The 17,744-nt window shown below is 42.8% G+C and overlaps 1 protein-coding gene across 2 annotated transcripts in view; it reads left to right on the forward strand.

Annotated features, from left to right (window-relative positions):
* The first annotated feature begins 3,835 nt into the window (after positions 1-3,835).
* Positions 3,836-17,744, forward strand: part of GLRB (glycine receptor beta) — a 50,409-nt gene continuing 36,500 nt past the window's right edge. Inside the window, exons 1-2 of one of the 2 annotated variants that reach the window (XM_084860279.1) lie at positions 3,836-4,058; positions 6,324-6,478. In XM_084860279.1, the coding sequence (XP_084716405.1) occupies positions 6,354-6,478 (125 nt within the window). In that variant the 5' untranslated portion in view covers positions 3,836-4,058; positions 6,324-6,353. The remainder of the gene's footprint in view (positions 4,059-6,323; positions 6,479-17,744) is intronic. The other variant, XM_084860280.1, reaches the window with a different exon arrangement.

Below are 17,744 nucleotides of genomic sequence, written 5' to 3' on the forward strand. Positions count from 1 at the left end.
GGTGGAGGGAGGTATATTTATTACTTTAAAGCCTTATTATTAGAAGGGGTAGAGTAGGTAAGGCATTAATAAAAACCTGACACAAGAATTTTACCACATAAAACTCAAACTGCATTGGAACATCTTATACCATGTAAATAAAGTTTCATTTTTAATTTGTTCTTTCAAACCACACCATTCTCAGTTTTATTTGTTACCAGTAAAAGGGTTAGATGAATCTGGAAAAGAAGTAAGCCACGGTCTATGGATCTACATGCACGCACACACACACGGCAGGTTCTCTCGTCACGAGGAGGGTGGCGGTGGCAGCGTCCTAATAAAGTGGTTGCTTAGTTGATATATTCCTTTCACCCACACTTGCTCTAAGGTATTACCTCAGGGAGAAGGTTGAGAGATTATAGAGGTACTGAAATTCTGGAGCTAGAATCAGTACTTGGTATTGTAAAAATATTTATGGGGAGTGGTGATGTTATAATAATCACAGGTGGGGGAGGTTTGATACGTCACAGATGCCCTTCAGGATAAAGCCACTTGAGATGATATCCATTAGGAAGAGGAGTGCAACAGTGAGAATTACTTAATGGTAGCTAGCTGTATTTGATTCTGTCTCTTTTGATTAAATACTCCGTAAGTGGTGGAACAATTCATTGACTTAACATTTATATTACAATTCCTCTTGCCTGTGTTTTTATAGAGACCTGGAGCTTGTTTTATAACCTTGGTCAGCATCTAGTTTTACTGGAGTGCTACTTGGAGGATGTGATGGTGAATGGCAGGACAGCATCTAGTTCCCACCACCACTACAAAGTCCCCCTATTCGACAGCAAGCAAGTCCTACAGCCATAGCTGACATACCCTCCGTTCACCTATTACCTCTAAGCTGCCTACCAGGAGCCAGAGTTAACCATGTGGTAGCCAATGTTGAATCCCTTTTGTATAATATTATGCTATTACTGACTGGAAGTAGCCACTGGATTGGGATTGACATCAGTTATATTGAGCTATAATGTTACTACCCACAAAGTATGCCAAGAAAGAGGGTCCTGAGATTTTTAGAGGTATTGTTCAATTGACCTTGGGCAGCTGATGTCTTGCAGGTAGTCTTGATGGTTATGTTGACTGTGTCTAAATCAAGAAGCACTTCAGGACAAAGCTCAGTCACAAACATCAGGAGCCTAATAAGAGAGTAGACATACATTATGGTCAGTAAGTGGAAACTTTTAGCTTCCACTTCATTGGCCTGGTTTTTGCCCACATATGCAGCCCTATAATTTCTTCATGAGTCAGTGAGAGTGGTGTGGTTACTGCTGAAAGTAAAAATGTGCCCAAATCATGCATTTCATGTGGCAATTGGCATCTCTGGACATCATATGCTTAAGTTCTGAAGCAGAATACATGTCCACTTTCTTTAGAAACAAGAGGGGGAGGGCAAATGGAATGGAATGAAAGGGTGTTTGCAGACACTGTGCAGTATTTTACATCCAGTTTGTGACAAATGATAAATGTAGACTTGAGACTGTCTACCAAACATGACAAATCAATATGTGAAATTCAGGAGCCTCAGCATTTTGCTTTGGTTATAGACTGGGCCCCTTGAACCCAAGACAGAAGCCACAGGGGAAGTGCAGTGCCACTCTCCTAGTGCCCTTTTCTGAGTGATGCCCATTACCTATGTCATGCACACGCACTCCACTTTCAAGTGGTGAGAGGTTTGAGGTATTCCATTGCTTACCCAAAGTTCTGTTCCCTTAGAAGGAAATCACTGGAGACAGGGCATTTCTGAAATATAAGGTTTTTTACAGATAGATAGATGCCTAGCATATGGTGGTGTTAAACAGTTGACATTTTTGTCATCTGGGACTATGGAAGGGATAGCTTGGAGATTTTTACTAAGTTTATCAACACTATCCACCCAACGATAAAATTTACCAGTAACACCACAACTGAAAACTCCAAATTATCCTTCCTAGATGTCCCCTAACCATTGAAAACCATCAAATTGTCACAGACTTATTTTGTAAACCTACAGATTCCCACCTGAATCTTAACTTCCAGTTACGTCATCCAAACCATCTAAAGAAAAACATTATATATAGTTTCGCTCTTAGGATAAAATGCATTTGTAATAACAAAGACAACTTCTTAAGAAGATGTAACAAACTTAAAGAACATCTCCAACAATGCAGATACCCTAGTCACATCATTAACTACAACTTCAATCAAGCATCAGTAATATTCAGGGATACCTTTCTTTGTGAAGCAAAGGCTAACTCTTTGAAAGAAAACCACATTCCAGTTGCTGTGGACTACCATCCTGCTGCCCCTAATTACCACAAGATAATTAAAAGTTACCCTATTATATCATATTGTGCTCATTTAATGGAAACAGTTATTAATAAAGGTCTTATCTTAAAACAAAATCAACACACAAAGCAAAATGGGTTTAACAGAATTTGTGAAGTGAAAGATTAGGATTATGATCTGAGAATCCTACATTCCATGTTACATGACTGGAGAAGGTTGAAGTGTAAGAGACTGAAGCATCCTGCACGGGTGCTTCTTTATATAACCTGTTATATTTTTTAACGTTGACTGGCAACTGGAAGAGCTTTCACAAGAACCAGACTAAGATTCAGCCACCACCAAGTGACTGTTTGGAGTTACTTCTTCCCCAATTCACCTTGCATTGGGGCAAAAAAAAAAAAAAAAAATTACCCCTCAAAACATTTTATTATGATTTCCCAGAATCATAAAGTTAGAAAGGATCAAAAGACCATCTGCTTTACAGAACCTCTGTATGGACCTTTGGATTACCATGGACCTCTGCTTTACAGAAGTATCTCTTTTTCTTTTTTGCCATAAAGGTGGGTGGGGAAGGGGCAGTCCAGTGTGTATTTGGAGAACAACACCATTGTACAGGATCATATTTGGTTCCCATATCTTACAACATTAAAAAAATACACTGCCAATCAGAAGAGGGGAGGCATTCCAATGGGCACACAGGTTGGGTGCTGCGTCCTGTCGGAATGTGCTCATGTAATGCAGCAAGTGGATGTCAAAGATGACAGTAAACCAGGAGTGGGCAGAAGGTCAATCTGCAGAGGTTTTAGACTTCAGTTCCCAGCATTTCTGACCACTTGTCATGCAGGCAAGGGTTTCTGCGCGTTGAAGTCCAGCAACATCTGGAGATCAACCTTCTGCTCAACCCTGCCGTAACCCAAACTTCCCCAGCCTGGTGCCCTCCAGCATCCTACATTGCCCATGCTGGCTAGGAATTATGGGAGTTGCAGTCCAAGGCATCTGGAAGGCCCTAGGATGAAGAAGGCTGCACTACACCTTATTGGAGGTCTTCACATCCACAAAGGGGGCCTCAATTACTGCCTGCTCACTACTGTTAGCTTTTGAGGTTAAATTATCTCTGTGGAGCCCTTATGCCATCCTTTCCTCACGTGGTGACCTTCAGATGTTTTGGGCCTCATTTCCCATCATTCCCAGCCAGCGTGGCCAATGCTCAGGAATGCTGGGCGTTGTAGTCCAAAACATCTGGAGGGCACCGGGTTGGGGAAGCCTGGCCTATGCTAATAATACTATTACGCCACCCAGCTCTAACGCTCCGGGATGAAGGTAACGGGGTGTGTATGGGGGGGTGGAGAGATGACGAAAGGATGCTCGCCCAGCCCGCCCTGTTTCTCTAGCCGCCTTCGCACTCCCGTGCACATCAAAGCCAACGGAGCGGCGCCTAAAAGTGAGGGCAGGCTCCAGCCAGGGCAGCGGCTTCACACCCCACCACTGCACATGTGCGGAGCGCTTGCACATGCTCCCTGGCCGCCGCCCGGGCGGTGCGCACATGCTCAGTAGCAAAATGGACGCTTTTTTGATGCAGGGTTCATCTTGATAGCACCGCGGCCGCTGCCGAGCGATCGCTGTGCTGCTGCCCACCAGCCGGCTCGCGACCCTCGGCTTGGCCATGGCCCACTGCAGGCTGCTCAGCTGTCTCCGGCTGTGATCGAGGCGGTGGCGGTGGGAGCCCGGGCTGTGGCATCTTTTCCTGGCTTGTGGTAAGTCCTCCCCCCGCCCCGCCACACACGCACACACGCCGTCCGCACCTTGGCAGAAAGGGCCGCCGAGCTGGGCGGTGATCCATGCTGCGCACCGGCTCCCAGAGGGAAGGGGAAAATGCAGGTGGTGAGCTGGGGGAAGTCGGCAGATTGGCCGTGGCGAGGCGATGCTCCGCGCCCCTTGGCGTCGTCCTGCCTGGGCTGCTGCGTCCGCCCTGCAGCGGTGGGCAACGGGGCTTCCGAGCCGTCCTTCCTCCCTTCCGGCAGCACCGTCATTCAGGACCTCGGCCAGCACTATGCAGCTGTTGGCGGGTCGTGGCCGCCTTGCCGCCCCTGGCATGGGCGGCTCTTTCCGGCGTTGGCAAGGGATTTGGGTACCTCCTGGTGCTGTTATTGTTGAGACACGAGAGGGGAGGAAGGAAACGCGGGTGGGACTGGAGGCATGACCTCTTTGGCCCTAGAAGGAAGATCCCCTCTTCCTGCTTTTGATGGAGAATTGGGACGGGGGGGGGGGAGCTTCTGGAACCCCACTGTTAAAATCTGGGGAAGGTCTGTATGACATGTATATAATGGTTCATGAGAAGAGACTCCCTCCGTTGCTCTTTTTGGTCAAGTGGAAGTCATCTCTGGCTTTGGCAAGAGAGTCATGGTGTCCAAAGGCCTTGTTGCTTAGCTGAGGCAACAGGGAGGGCAAGCGTGAGGATCTCTATGATAGTGGGTGTCAGTGTGGAGGTAAGAAGGGGACATTTGTTGCCAAGGTGACATAGGCAATCGTGTTTTTTTTTTTAAAAAAAAATCCTTGTAAATTTTTTTTTAAAAGATGTATCTTCTAATGAAAACTCGTCCTCATCCTTTTCCTTTTCCTTCTGCAGTTGTCTGATTTTTATTGCCTCAGTAACGTCTGTTGATGTTTTCATACACTGGGAGAGAGGTCACAAAAGTCCACTGGTAGCAGTGGATATAGGGGAGGGTGGCAGGTGGACCTTGTTGCTATGTCACTGGAGGGGCAGGGGAAACACCACCACCACCACCACTGCTGCAGCAGGGGAGAACACCCTTGTGATCAAAGCGTGGCTGTGGGATTGGAGAGCCCCATGTCTCCTTTGGCTGGGAGCCCCGGCTGCTGTTGCTCTGGGCATAAGAAGATGCTTCTTCTGTTGCTCTTGGAAGAAAGACAAGAATGTCTTCTGTTGCTGCAATGGAAGGGATATAAATATCTTTCTGCTTTTAAGAAAAAAAATGTGTGCAGCCTCTGCATTTAGAATAAGAAAGAGAATGAAGGATGGAGAAATAGAGATATACAGCTGACGTTGTAATATTCAATCATTTGCTCTAGAGAGTGAAGGCTGGGGCTGGGGGGAAACCCCTTCATATGATGCTGAGATAATAAAATGCAGAGATTTTTCCCCCAGTTAGTGCAGCTAGGAGCATTATTTGGTATTATTAGCACTGTTGGAAATCCATTGAAATGAAATATTCAATAAGTAAGTGCCATTCAAATACAGGGTGATAGTAAAATATTTTCAGTGGTTAAGGTAACACCTGCAGTTTCTGTTTCCCTTTGTAAATGGCATAGTAAACAAAAGCTTAATAATAACATTAACTGAAGTAAATATTGATGTCTAACTCATTGTAATAGCAGGAATATAATTAGTTGTGTACCTTATTAAAACATCTAACTGACATTAATGGAACTAATAGTGCAAGTAAGTGTTTGAAGGACACAGCCCTGAATTCATATGTCATTTCTTATTAACAGTCTAGTACAACAGTTACAAGTGTTACTTATTAAAGACTCCATTAATTGATATGAAGATGTGTATGCCAGCATATACGGGTGAATGTAAGATTTAGTGTTTGAGATGTTCATGTAGGTGAAATTCCATATTATGTAGCTTCTTTTGGAAGATGCAAGTTTGTTCTGCAAGCACATCGACCCAGGTCTATATTAATAAATTACTATTATACATTTGTTCATTCTAATAATGAATACATGCTGCAAAGTCTGTGGAAATATTTAGAACACAGTGGCCATCATCCAAGACAGAGTGATTTCAATGGAGTTATTACATTTATAAGCCTAGCCCAGACATCCCTAAATCTTGGGAAAACATAAATTATATCCAGTAGCTGATCATTGTAGTGATACCTATCAATATTTAGTATTCACAGTGTTTAAAAATTGTTAACTTCCTATATGAAGTTTTTCTTATTTTCCACATTCAACCCCATTAATATACAACTTTCTCTCTCTCTCTGTTGTAGGTCAACTTTTGTTCTGGACTTAAAGTCCCCATGATGAAGTGTTTACTGGCAATTCTTGTGTTTGTTTTTTTCTCCTTATATGTTGAAGAAGTCCATTCCAAAGAGAAATCTTCAAAGAAAGGGAAAGGGAAAAAGAAGCAATATCTCTGCCCTTCGTATGTTCCTTACATATTTTAAAATAACTGTGTATAATGAAAAAAGTGTTGATTGTACTTTGCGCAACAAGAGATGGCATGCAGTGAAGTGGATCTTATAGTTTTGCCATAAAGCATGACAGAGTTCAGATACGTAGTAGTTGGTCGCTATAATGTATTAATTTTGTCAATGACCTCGCTGGCTGGGGATGATGGTGTTACAGGTCAACACATCTGGAGGCACTAGGTTGGGGATGGCTGCTCTAAATTATTGCAGCAAAACTAGATTACTATGAATAAAAAGTAATATGTGTGAGAAAGCATAATATAAATGTCAGAAACAATTAGGCGCGTTGCACAAGCAGGCTTCCCCAACCTCACCTCCCTCCTGCAGCTGCCTGCCTCCAAATCTGCTCTGGAGAGTCACCCAACCCCAACCCCAATCCCACCCCCTGCAGAGAGGGTAGAGGCTGCATTGGGGAGGGGAAATCCCCCCATCAACTGTTTCTGTTCCACTGGCAGATGGACACAATTGGATCCAAGCTTGATCCTTCACATTCTCTTCCTAGGCCTTCTGAAAATATTTCCAGCATAACTTTGTGTCTAAAAAAGTTTCACTATTGATAGTTGAAATGAATTTTCTTAGATGAAATTGTGTCAAAATTTACTATTACTTTACTATTAAATGTGAATTTACTATTCACATTTCACCAGTAGCCCTTATTTACTTTACTTTTAAACTGCCCAATAACTGAAATTCTCTGTATGGTGTACAATACATTAAACACATTTCTTTAAAAATAAAAAAAATCATGTGTTCACATAAACAACCTTTGTTCAGGCATGATGCCTTAACTTCCTTTCCTTCTGTAAGTCTTAAAAATAAGTATTTCACTTCAAAGAAATGTGTGAATTCCTATTCAAAATGGTAAAAGATTTCACATTTTTTTAAAAACCCAAATCTTTTGGTGTCTGGGCTTATTTTGCCTGCTTCTATCATTCCATCCATAAATGCTTCCCATCTTTCTGTATGGGAAGTGGGATTATTACTCCTCTGCTCATGTGAACATAACCTTAGAGACTGGTATATTATACAGTATGTTAAATATTGGAGCTCTGAAGTAGCTTGTCAGTGTCAACTGTTCACTGATATCAAATAGTTACTTTTTGAATAATTGGGTTATATAGAATGTTCTTCAAACTGCTGTTCTTTCAAAAGTCTTTCAAAACTGTGGTAAGACCAAGACTATAATGGAAATATAGAAATGCCCTACTTCTGCTTTCTTCTATTTTTAAGGAGCATATATAGAACTTGTTGACTCTTTGCCTAGAATGCCTTTACAACTTGAATCCTCTCATTAATATGTGTGTGTGTGCAAATGTGTGTAAGTGCTCCATGCAAGGGTGACAATAATGGAAAATTACTGAACAGTACAACTTTTGAAGCAAGCAAAAGGTCAGATTGTATGGAGTGTATACATGACAGAAAAGCTGTATGAAGTTGTCAGGAAGGAAGGATAAGGAGTCTGAAAGCTTGGAGACTTCAGTGGAGGGAAGGGATGAGAAAATAATAGCGATAAAAGATAAGAGGTATGGGTAGAGAAGAAAGATCATTGAAGGCAATGGGCTGAGAAACTGGAGAATGATGCGGGAAGGAGGTAGATGCTTAAAGAAGGAAGAAATGGGGAAACATGGAGTGGTGGAAAGGAAAGGTCAAGGAGAAGTAGGGCTGTTTGCTCTAGCCAGGGTAGGGGAATTGTGGAAGATGGGGTCCAGAGACCAAGAGAGGGATGAGGTCAAAAGTGGTAGTTGTAAACCTGAATTCCACTTACTGGGATGGATCCAGATTTAGGTGTGTGCATCCAGGCTGGTGCAGAAAAGGGGCTGGAGCATCTCCCCTATGAGAGAAGGTTACAACAGCTGGGATCGTTTAGCTTGGAAAAAAGGAGGGTAAGGGGAGACATGATAGAGGTGTACAAAATTAGCATTTGTGTGGAGAATGTGGATAAGGAGACATTTTTCTCTCTCTCTCTCAAGATGCTAGAACCTGGGGTCATCCTATGAAGCTGATTGGTGGGAGATTCAGGACAGATAAAAGGAACTACTTCTTCACACAGCGCATAGTTACAAATCTTGACTATGGAATTTGCTACCACAGGATATAGTAATGGCCACCAATTTGGATGGCTTTAAAAGAGGGTTGAACAAATTCCTGGAGGAAAAGGCTATCAATGGCTAGTAGTCTTAATGGCTATGTGCTACCTCCAGTACCAGAGGCAGTGAGCTTTAATATTGCTGGGGAACATGGGTGGGAGGGTGCTGTTGTGCTCATGTCCTGCTTGTGGGTTCCTGGTTGGCCACTGTATGAACAAAATGCTGGACTAGATGGACCTTTGGTCTGATCCAGCATGGCTCTTCTTATGTTCCTATGTTCTTAAGTGAAATTCTCTGCACCCTCATCCCCATGGTAGCCCCTCCACTCCCCTGAAAATGCTACACACAGAGACCCAGCTGAATGGGGTGGGATTTGGTGCAGGGGAAAGGGAGGATCCCTGCAAATCCCCATTCAACAGGGACTCCCAACTAACTAGCTCCGCTTTCCCCAACTTGGTGTCCTCCAGAAGTTGTTGGACTACAACTCCCATAATCCCTGACCATTGATCATGCTGGCTGAGACTGATGGGAATTGTGGTCCAAAACATCTGGAGAACACCATGTCAAAGAAGGCTGAACTAGTTGGGCAAATCTTGACTACAAGTGCCCAGTTTCCAATCAAATTCACATACTGTCTACTCTAATGTCATCCCAAATTCTTCTCTCTGAAAAGCACCACATCTAGATTAAATGTAGGTAACCATTTAAGCACTAAAGGATAATTATTGTGTGTGTATAACCACTTGGTAAGCAGATCATCTGCATGGTCCTACTATGTGGTGAGGAGCAGCCTTCCTCAACCTGGTGCCCTCCAGATGTGTTGAACTGCAACTCCCAATAATTCTTTGACAGTATTGGTCATGCTGGGGAAGGCAGGTGAGGAAAATTGTACCACTGTTCATGATCAACTCTGGGGAAGCAGGAATAGTCTTCACTATTTGACTGCAGACAACAACTGCCTTACAAAAAGCACATAGTGGAAGGTGTCTCTTGGTAAATACTGGTCTGTGTCACCCATGGCTGCATACAAAGCCACACTAACTACAGATATTCTATTTTGTGTTGTTTCTTTGAACACATAAACTTGAAAAAACATTCTGCATAATCTGAAACCTTTCATCCCACTTTTAAAATAATAGTTTGCCTAATAAAAAAACATTGTCTTAATTTTCTCGATGGTCTGAAGTTTAATTATAAGGAGGATATTACCATTTTATATCTCTGTGTAATGTGGAAAGTGCTGTGCAAACTGCACTATACTGGCCCAAACATTTTATGGACCTCTTCAACAATTTCGCAAGTCTACTGCAAGAGAATTATGTACAGTCAAGGTTTACAATACATTGCCTCTGTTTAAAGGATTATGGTTTACAGTGGGAAATTCAGCAAACCAATATGTCTTTGGATAAGCACTTAATTAAAGTGAGCTTGTCAGCTTCCCAGTACTATATAGGTAAAATTCAGTGTTTTGCAAAATGAATCTACATGTGCTCCTTCAGGGCAGGTTGACAGACAGCTTCTGTTTTCCAGTGTTTAGTTGACTAGTAGCAATACGAAGCCAACAGATGGGACTGCAGAGATGAGAATCTGCATAAGGAAAAAAGTTAATTATTATGTCATAGGCAAATATTTACTAGAAATGCTTTTCAATTTTCCAAACAGGAGAATTCTTGCCATAATTTCTCATGCTTCTGTTTAGATCTAGCTATGTAATTATTGACTGGTTTGAGGGGGTTTTCTTCTGTCTGTTTAGATCTTAGACAGCTTGTTTCAACTGTTCTAGTCTATGGTTCTGACCATAAAAGATTCATCAAATTGATCCTGAATAGTTCATCTTTCTTTGGATTCTGCTTTTAGAATAATGACTTTAATATTATCCATTTAAGTATCATCACCTTTTTCTTCCTTCCCCTTATTTCAGATGTGTTTATGAAAATTCTATGTTTGGTATACATTGCCTTGATCTGATATAAGGATTAGAGAGCAGGTTCATGGTATCTCCCACTGACTTAGGCTGAAACCACAATGACTTCTGAGGACACTTAAGTTTTCATCAGTATAGCGTGACTGATGGTGTTTCTGTGTGCACTGCTGGAATGGCATCATGAATTATGACACTGTGTTGGCTTAGCAATTGGCAAGTCCTTCCCATTATAAGCATTTCTGTGTTGGCACAGAAACTCTTAGGATACTATTTATGTCAGGGGTGTTTAACCTCAGGTCTGGGGGCCATATCTGGCCCACCTGCAGCCCCTTGGGGTTTCTCAGATGGCTACACCCTCTTCCCTGTGTCACTGTCACCAAGTGGTTTCTGCTCCCCCTTTCATTTGATGGTTTCCTGGTTTTTGTGCGATTTCTTCCCCATTCTAAAAGGTTGAAATGTCTCTCCTAAAGCTTAGGGTGCAAACTATTCATGTGTAGACAGAAAAAAGTCCTACAACTCCCAGCATTCCCCAGCTACCATGGCTGCTGGGAGCTGTAGGATGTTTTTCTGTGTAAACATGCATAGGATTGTGCCCTTAGTTACTGGCAGTAAGAGCTTTTAATTAAAACATGCTGGTATTTTTGGTATATTGACCAAATTGACTCATCCCCTTTTCCCCTTTGGCTTCACCCTCTTTGCCTTCAGCCCCACCTACCACTGGAATATGGTCCATGAGAGCTTCTCTGAAATTGAATTCAGCCCTCAGGCTGAAAGAGGTTCAAACCCCTGATTTATGTAATATTATGGCAAGTTCACTTGTACAAGAACTCACACAAATACCATGGTCTTCACTGGTTACAGTGAGAAGATGGCTGTATACTTTTAGTGTGCCCATTTAATACATGTTCTGGGCCTAGTCTGGTGAAATGTGCCTTTAGGTAAGCTTAGTAACTGGCACTGTAAGTCTGAATATGTGTTCAGTAACTGTGTAATTATGTCATCATTTAATAATGGATACAGAATATGCTGTTTTATGATATCCTTGGCAGTAGTTAAGCCTTTCACACCCTGAAATAGGAACATTATTTCATGAGAGCCCTTTTGCATGTTTCAAGCCAAGAAGCATGATGAGTCATCATGTTCATGTTTCTTCTGTATAACATTTGAAAAAGGGAGTTTGTGCATTTGCCTAGAATATAGAGAGATACTTGTTAGTCTGTCATGAGGATAGCACAAAGATGTGCACAGGCTTTGGGGTAAAAATTGGCCACAACCTTTATTGGCTACAGGTTACAGCAGCTTTTGGGCTGTCTTTACATGAGGCATTTATCGTGCGCTTGTGATTGGTCACTCACAGAATTTTGCAGGTCATTTACATGCTGCCGTCAACCTCCAGGGCACATCGAGCTGTTTTGGATCTTTATCTCACCCCCCCCCCCAAGATAATACACTATTTAAATGTAAATCCACTTTAATGGCTGTGTGTAAATATGTTGTTCTGCTATAACCACAGCCTGGGAAGAAGAAGCCATTGGGCTAACAGGAAAATCACAATTCCCTCCCTCCCCCTCCAGCATGTCTGCCTGTTGACCTGGGCCAGGAGGATAGTTTTCTTGGCTGGGTTAGGAGAGGCTCAAAGTGAGCATGGAGCTGGCCAGGGAGGAAGAAGAAAATGGTGCCACCCCTGTAAACAGCTGACAGCAACAAAGCCACACACACACCCCGCATTGCTTTGCAGAGAGAGATTTGAATCCCTTGGTTTCAACCCACTGTTTCACGGCTCGCTCTGCACCCCAAGGTTGGGGAGAACTTGCCTGCATAAAGAGCTGATCTTTATCTTGCTTAGAATGTAGTAACAGAAGCCCCTGTAACTGCGAAATAAAAAGCCTAGTGTGATGAGGCTCTTGGTGTGGCTTAGGGCTGGATCCACTCATCAGGCAGTCTGACTGCTGACCAATCCTCAGCCCCCTGCCTGCATATTGGTGGGCCACTCTGGAAATGACAAGAGTATCATGCACTGATCCTGTTAAGGCCCCTCTCTGTACCTGGGCGTGTAACAGGCTCTCGAGCTAAGTTGGAGCCTTGTAGCCACACTCCAAAGTCCCCCTCTTTGGGGATCAGGGTTCCATGGCCTCTGCTCCTTCCAAAATGGATCCAGCCCATTGCTTCCAGTGCCCCCCCCCCACACACACACCTGAAGGTCATGACAGAGGTAGGAAAGACTGCACCTGCATAGATTATAATCACATACACTGCTATGAGGAAGGCAAAAAGCCCATTGCACTAGGCCCAATCTCACTGGTGGGTAATAATCCTTCCTGGCCCCAACAACTGGCAGCCAACACAAGTCCATAGCAACTACAAACAATACACCCAGGGAGATAGCTGAGGAAGTACAAGTTGGCAATGGCCAACTCCACATGTGTGTCTTGCTTTTATGCTCCCGAGGTGGACCAGAGAGGAAATGCTCCCTCTCTAGTCTGCCTCTGGAGGTCCTGCCTCCTGGGACCAATTGGCACAGCTCTCTGGCCCACTGGCCTCTCCCAGTGAGCCGTGAGGCTCCCTGGGACCACCATCCACACTTCCATTAAACTGGGCCTTAGCATCTCTTTCCACAACAGTGACAACTTCCTTTTCAAATGTTACAGAAAAAGCATAAAAGCAAGAAGTGTGGTTGATGTTTCCTGTTTTGGAGCTTGTTGGATTATGTGAAAGGGAAAAGCTAATCTGAAATAATAAAATTAGTCACATAAAACACAATAGTGGAAGGATTTGTGGCACCTTAAAGACTAACAGCTATATTGTTCATACACTACATCTTCTGTTCCATTCATTGAATTATCTGAAGGAGATTCAAATATACAGCAACTATATAAGTGTGTGTCTTGCTGTTCCCTCACCCTTGTAACTGAGAAGATGCTTTTTGATATGCATCTCTCCAGAATCTTTCCAATTCTTTGCGCTTTTCACAATTGCCTAGATTTGTGTTAGGGATTTCTAATGCGTTCTAGAAATTGACCATACTGCATCTGGAATTTATGAAGGACAGATGGGACATTTTAAAAAGACACAAATTTGTAAGACTCTGAGCTCATAACTAACAACTGGGGCCTCCAACAAAATGTTGCAGTGTAAAGTGCCCCTGTTCAGAGAGGGTGTGACTGGCCCAAGTGAGCTATGTGGCTTAGTGGGAGATTGAAATGGATTCCCCCAGTCCTTGTCCAACAGTATAATCATTACATCACACTGATTCTGTAAACAGGCCAGCATTTTGTGCTCAGAGCAACCAATTCCAGCTGACAACACATACATTGAAATCCAGGTGTTGGTGGGGAAGCCTGCATGAATTGAAAAAGACCCCCCCTTAATCATTTGAATTGTTTATAAGAGTTTTAAAAAATGATGAAAAGCTAGAGTATAATTTTATTCTGAATTCCAAACTGTGGAACTGAAGATGAAATCCTCATTGCTAAACCTGTAGGTATCATTGGATTAATCAGTATGTTGATTAATGGTTTGGTAACGGATTAAAAACATGAGCTGATTAATCAGAAAGGAGGAACTAGCATTTCCCACTACCGTGACGAACTCATCCGCTGTCTTCTTTCTTTTCTGGTAGTCCTTTTCATACCTCATGCTAGATCCTGGGAGCATAGCCCATCTGGCAAGCACTAAAGAGAACAGGTTGTAGGCCAGGAGAAGAAAATACTAAATACTAAAGCAATAATTCACCTTCCTGCTGGTGTTCTCTTGCACAGCGTCTCTGAACGTCAGCAGAATTTGACTTGGGAGTGGAGCAAAACTGCGTCATCCTAGTGTCAAATTTAATCATCCTTTGCTTTTGGTATTTGAGTGTAGTCTGGAGGGGAGGGGAATTTAGTCCACCCTAATAAAACTGTACTTTTTGAGCAGATTTCAGTGATTCCTTTGGATTTATGCCAGGGACATGCCATCATTATAAAAACGTTCCCTTAATATGTGGTGGCATCTTCCCTGAGGATGCAAGCAGTCTCCTGCATTGGAGGCACACAGAAGAAAAAGCTCCTCTTGATACCACAAACTCTATAAAGAGCCCCAGGAGTGATTCTGCAGATAACACACAAGGGAACAGATTTCCCCTGGCTTTTTTTTTTTTTTAGATTATAACATTTGGTATATTCATAATCACACATGTGTATTTTATTAAAGTCACATAGCAGTATGGGATTTGTAGAGCTTAAAAAAATCTGATTCCTAGTTGCTTATATATTTTTGATGGATTTTTGCAAGAACAAGCTTTCTACATTATAGCATTCTAACTGGTACTTTGACTCCGCTGGTGCAGGTTTCTCTACCATTTACAATTTGGATTGAATTTAGGTGGCTGCTATTAGACAGCCTTGCATGCACCACAGAGAGCTGTGAGTCTGATCTCAGGAGAACAAGTGAAAGATAGTGAAGATGTCAGTTCTTATGTTTGCCTGTGTGCAGCTGTGTCTTGCTGCTTAATCACTGCCAGACATCCTGTTCTGTGAATGTGTTTGCTACTGTGTGATTTCCTATCTGCTAACCTCATGTCATCTCTAGCTTCTTACCTGAGTCTGGCTGAATGAATGGAGAGGGAACAGTCATTCCACAGCAGTTCTTCTGCTGGAGATGGGCAAGCTCCTTATTTGCCTTTGGGCAGTCAGGGCTTTGGGCCTCATGCAGCTTCCTAATGGATGGCCAATATATGTCCTGCATTATTCGAGCAGATGTGCAAATCCTCATTATGTGCTGGTTTTGAAACACAATATAACAGCCATTCAAATCACCCGGAAACTGCAAGAGATGTTTTGCTATACCATTTAAGCATTGAGACAGATCCCAAATATCAGCATGCACCATGGCTTAATAAGAATTATCTGATTAAGGGACTCGGGACCTTTTCTTAAACATTTGTTTTCTATGGTATCAGGAGTCACACTTGGAAAACATCCAGTATGCCCTGTTAAAAAGCAATGCCCCATCCCCTTCTATAATTTGTTCCTAAACCTGCCCTTCTTCTCTTCAACTTCCAGGAGTCTAGATTCAGAATAAATTGAAGCTATACTGCAGGTCAGCAAGTCAAGACCAGCCAAGAGTTTCCTTATGACTACTTACTTGAATAAAAACAAAACCAGATAACCAGTTTCAGGCTAAATTTGGCCTGAGCTTACTAGTATTGGCCCTCAGAATTTGTTTCAAAAGCTGCTCAGTCAGGCCTTCCAGCATTCTAGTCTCACATTGCTATTATTTAGAAAGTGATGGTTTCTTAACCGTTCCAAAAACAACTACTTATTTTAACTACTATTAAAATATCTAGTCTGCCTTACAATATCTGGTCTGTACATATTATTGGTATATCGGTTAATTTAGCTGATGTGTAACTTTGACTTGGAGGACTTTATTTTGCTAGTGTAAAAGTTTCTGACATTCCCACCTGTATGTATTGACTACTGTATCCTATACAGGACATCTCAATAATGTTGAGAATGCTCACCATTTTCATTTGAGGACAAATGACTGGCAACTTGATATTTTGGATGTCTGCAAAGGAGTGTTTCTGCTGTAACACTTGCACTGGTGTAAACAAGTTGGCCAACTTGACATCCCTTTTCTAGTCAGCATCCTATCAAGCATGTTTTCCTGGGATTTTATGAATGAGTCCTTTCAATTGATTATGAATGCAATTGGTGGTTCATTCACTGGGGCACAGCTTTTAAAAGTGTATTGTATGTTGGAGTTAAGTTGGAACTCATATCGTGAAAGGCTTTTCAATTGTTAAATCTTACAATAATGATAATGTGTGTATGTGTAATGAGGTAATTGGGTAACTTAGGATTTGTAACTGGGTTTTGGAAGCTAATAAATCCATCCTGTTGATAGGAAGGGCTCTCCTAACACCCAGATCACAGAAACACAGGAAGCTGTCTTATACCGAATCAGACCATGGATCCGTCAAGCCCAGTATTATCAATACTGATTAGCAGCAGCTCTCTGGGGTTTCAGGCAGTTTTTCCAGCCCCATCTAGAGATGCCAGGGATCGAACCTGAGACCTTTTGCATGCCAAGCGTGGGTTTACTCCTGAGCCACAGTCCCTCCCAGGTGCTTGCATCAAGTTTCACAGATGGCCAATGTGTGCTAGTGAACCCAACCCCATTTCAACTTTTTTTCAAAGCCTCTATAATATGGTTTGGTGATCAGACCACCTTGAGTAATACCTGCAGCCCCCTATACCCCAAACACACCACATGACATACCCTGTCCCTGCCATGGGGATACTCCTCCTCCATAGGGCATGCCTTGACCCCCATGGATAAGATCATGCGTCATGCCCAGTTCTTCTTTGTGGTCTCTGTGCATCACACATATAGGCTTTGTGCCTGCATGGAGCCTTGATTTGGGAAACTTGTAAAGCTGAGAAAGTTTTGGCAGGAACCCTCCCCCACCATCCCATTGCTCATGTCCTGGCAAATTCCTGCCTATTCCCTCAGTTCTTCTTGGACCGCCAACTGTGGTGCCTCATCAGGAACTTTGTCCATTATAGGACTGTGTTGAATATTTTGCTGACGTTTTTTATTCTGTCTGTATCTCTTTCTCCCTGTTGTTATTTCATTCTTTCAGTTTATTTTATTTTCTTATTGGATACTCTTTTTGTAACTCTTTCTCACTCTTTCTCAGCTTTTGTCTCCAAGAGGAGAGCGATCTTCTATTGCACATTCCTCGCCTCAGGGCGTATGGCCTTGAAGGTGCCCTTCCAGGAGTATTCACAGTGAGGGAGTAAGTTGCTGCCATCTGACAGGCACTCCCTTTGTCTCTTTTGCCTAGGAGAAGGACATGTGGTAGAGGCGTGCCCATTCTGCCAGGGTTTCTCAAAGCAGGCCCACAGAAATCGAGCAGACAGACTTCATGTGGAACTTTGGAAATGGGCATTGGCCACTGTCGAGGCCCCCAAAGCTCCAATGGCACAGGCACCTGCTTCTTTGAAAAATCAATGTATGCCCCAAACTGAAGAGAGAGAGAGCCCAAACTCCCTCCTCTCCTTCCATGCCAGCTCTAGCCATGGGCAGGATGGAGAAACCACTTACTCTGGGGGGGTCTTTAATACTGTATGCAGCTCAAAAGTTGTTGAAAAAGGCTCAGAGGCCTAAGACCTCAGACCCAGAGAAAAAGAAAAAGAGGAGAGTTGAGGAAAAATTGCAGGCAGA

Source organism: Heloderma suspectum, chromosome 5 (assembly GCF_057233095.1).
Source record: "Heloderma suspectum isolate Gila_16-S chromosome 5, 16-S_ref, whole genome shotgun sequence".
NCBI classification, from domain to species: domain Eukaryota; kingdom Metazoa; phylum Chordata; class Lepidosauria; order Squamata; family Helodermatidae; genus Heloderma; species Heloderma suspectum.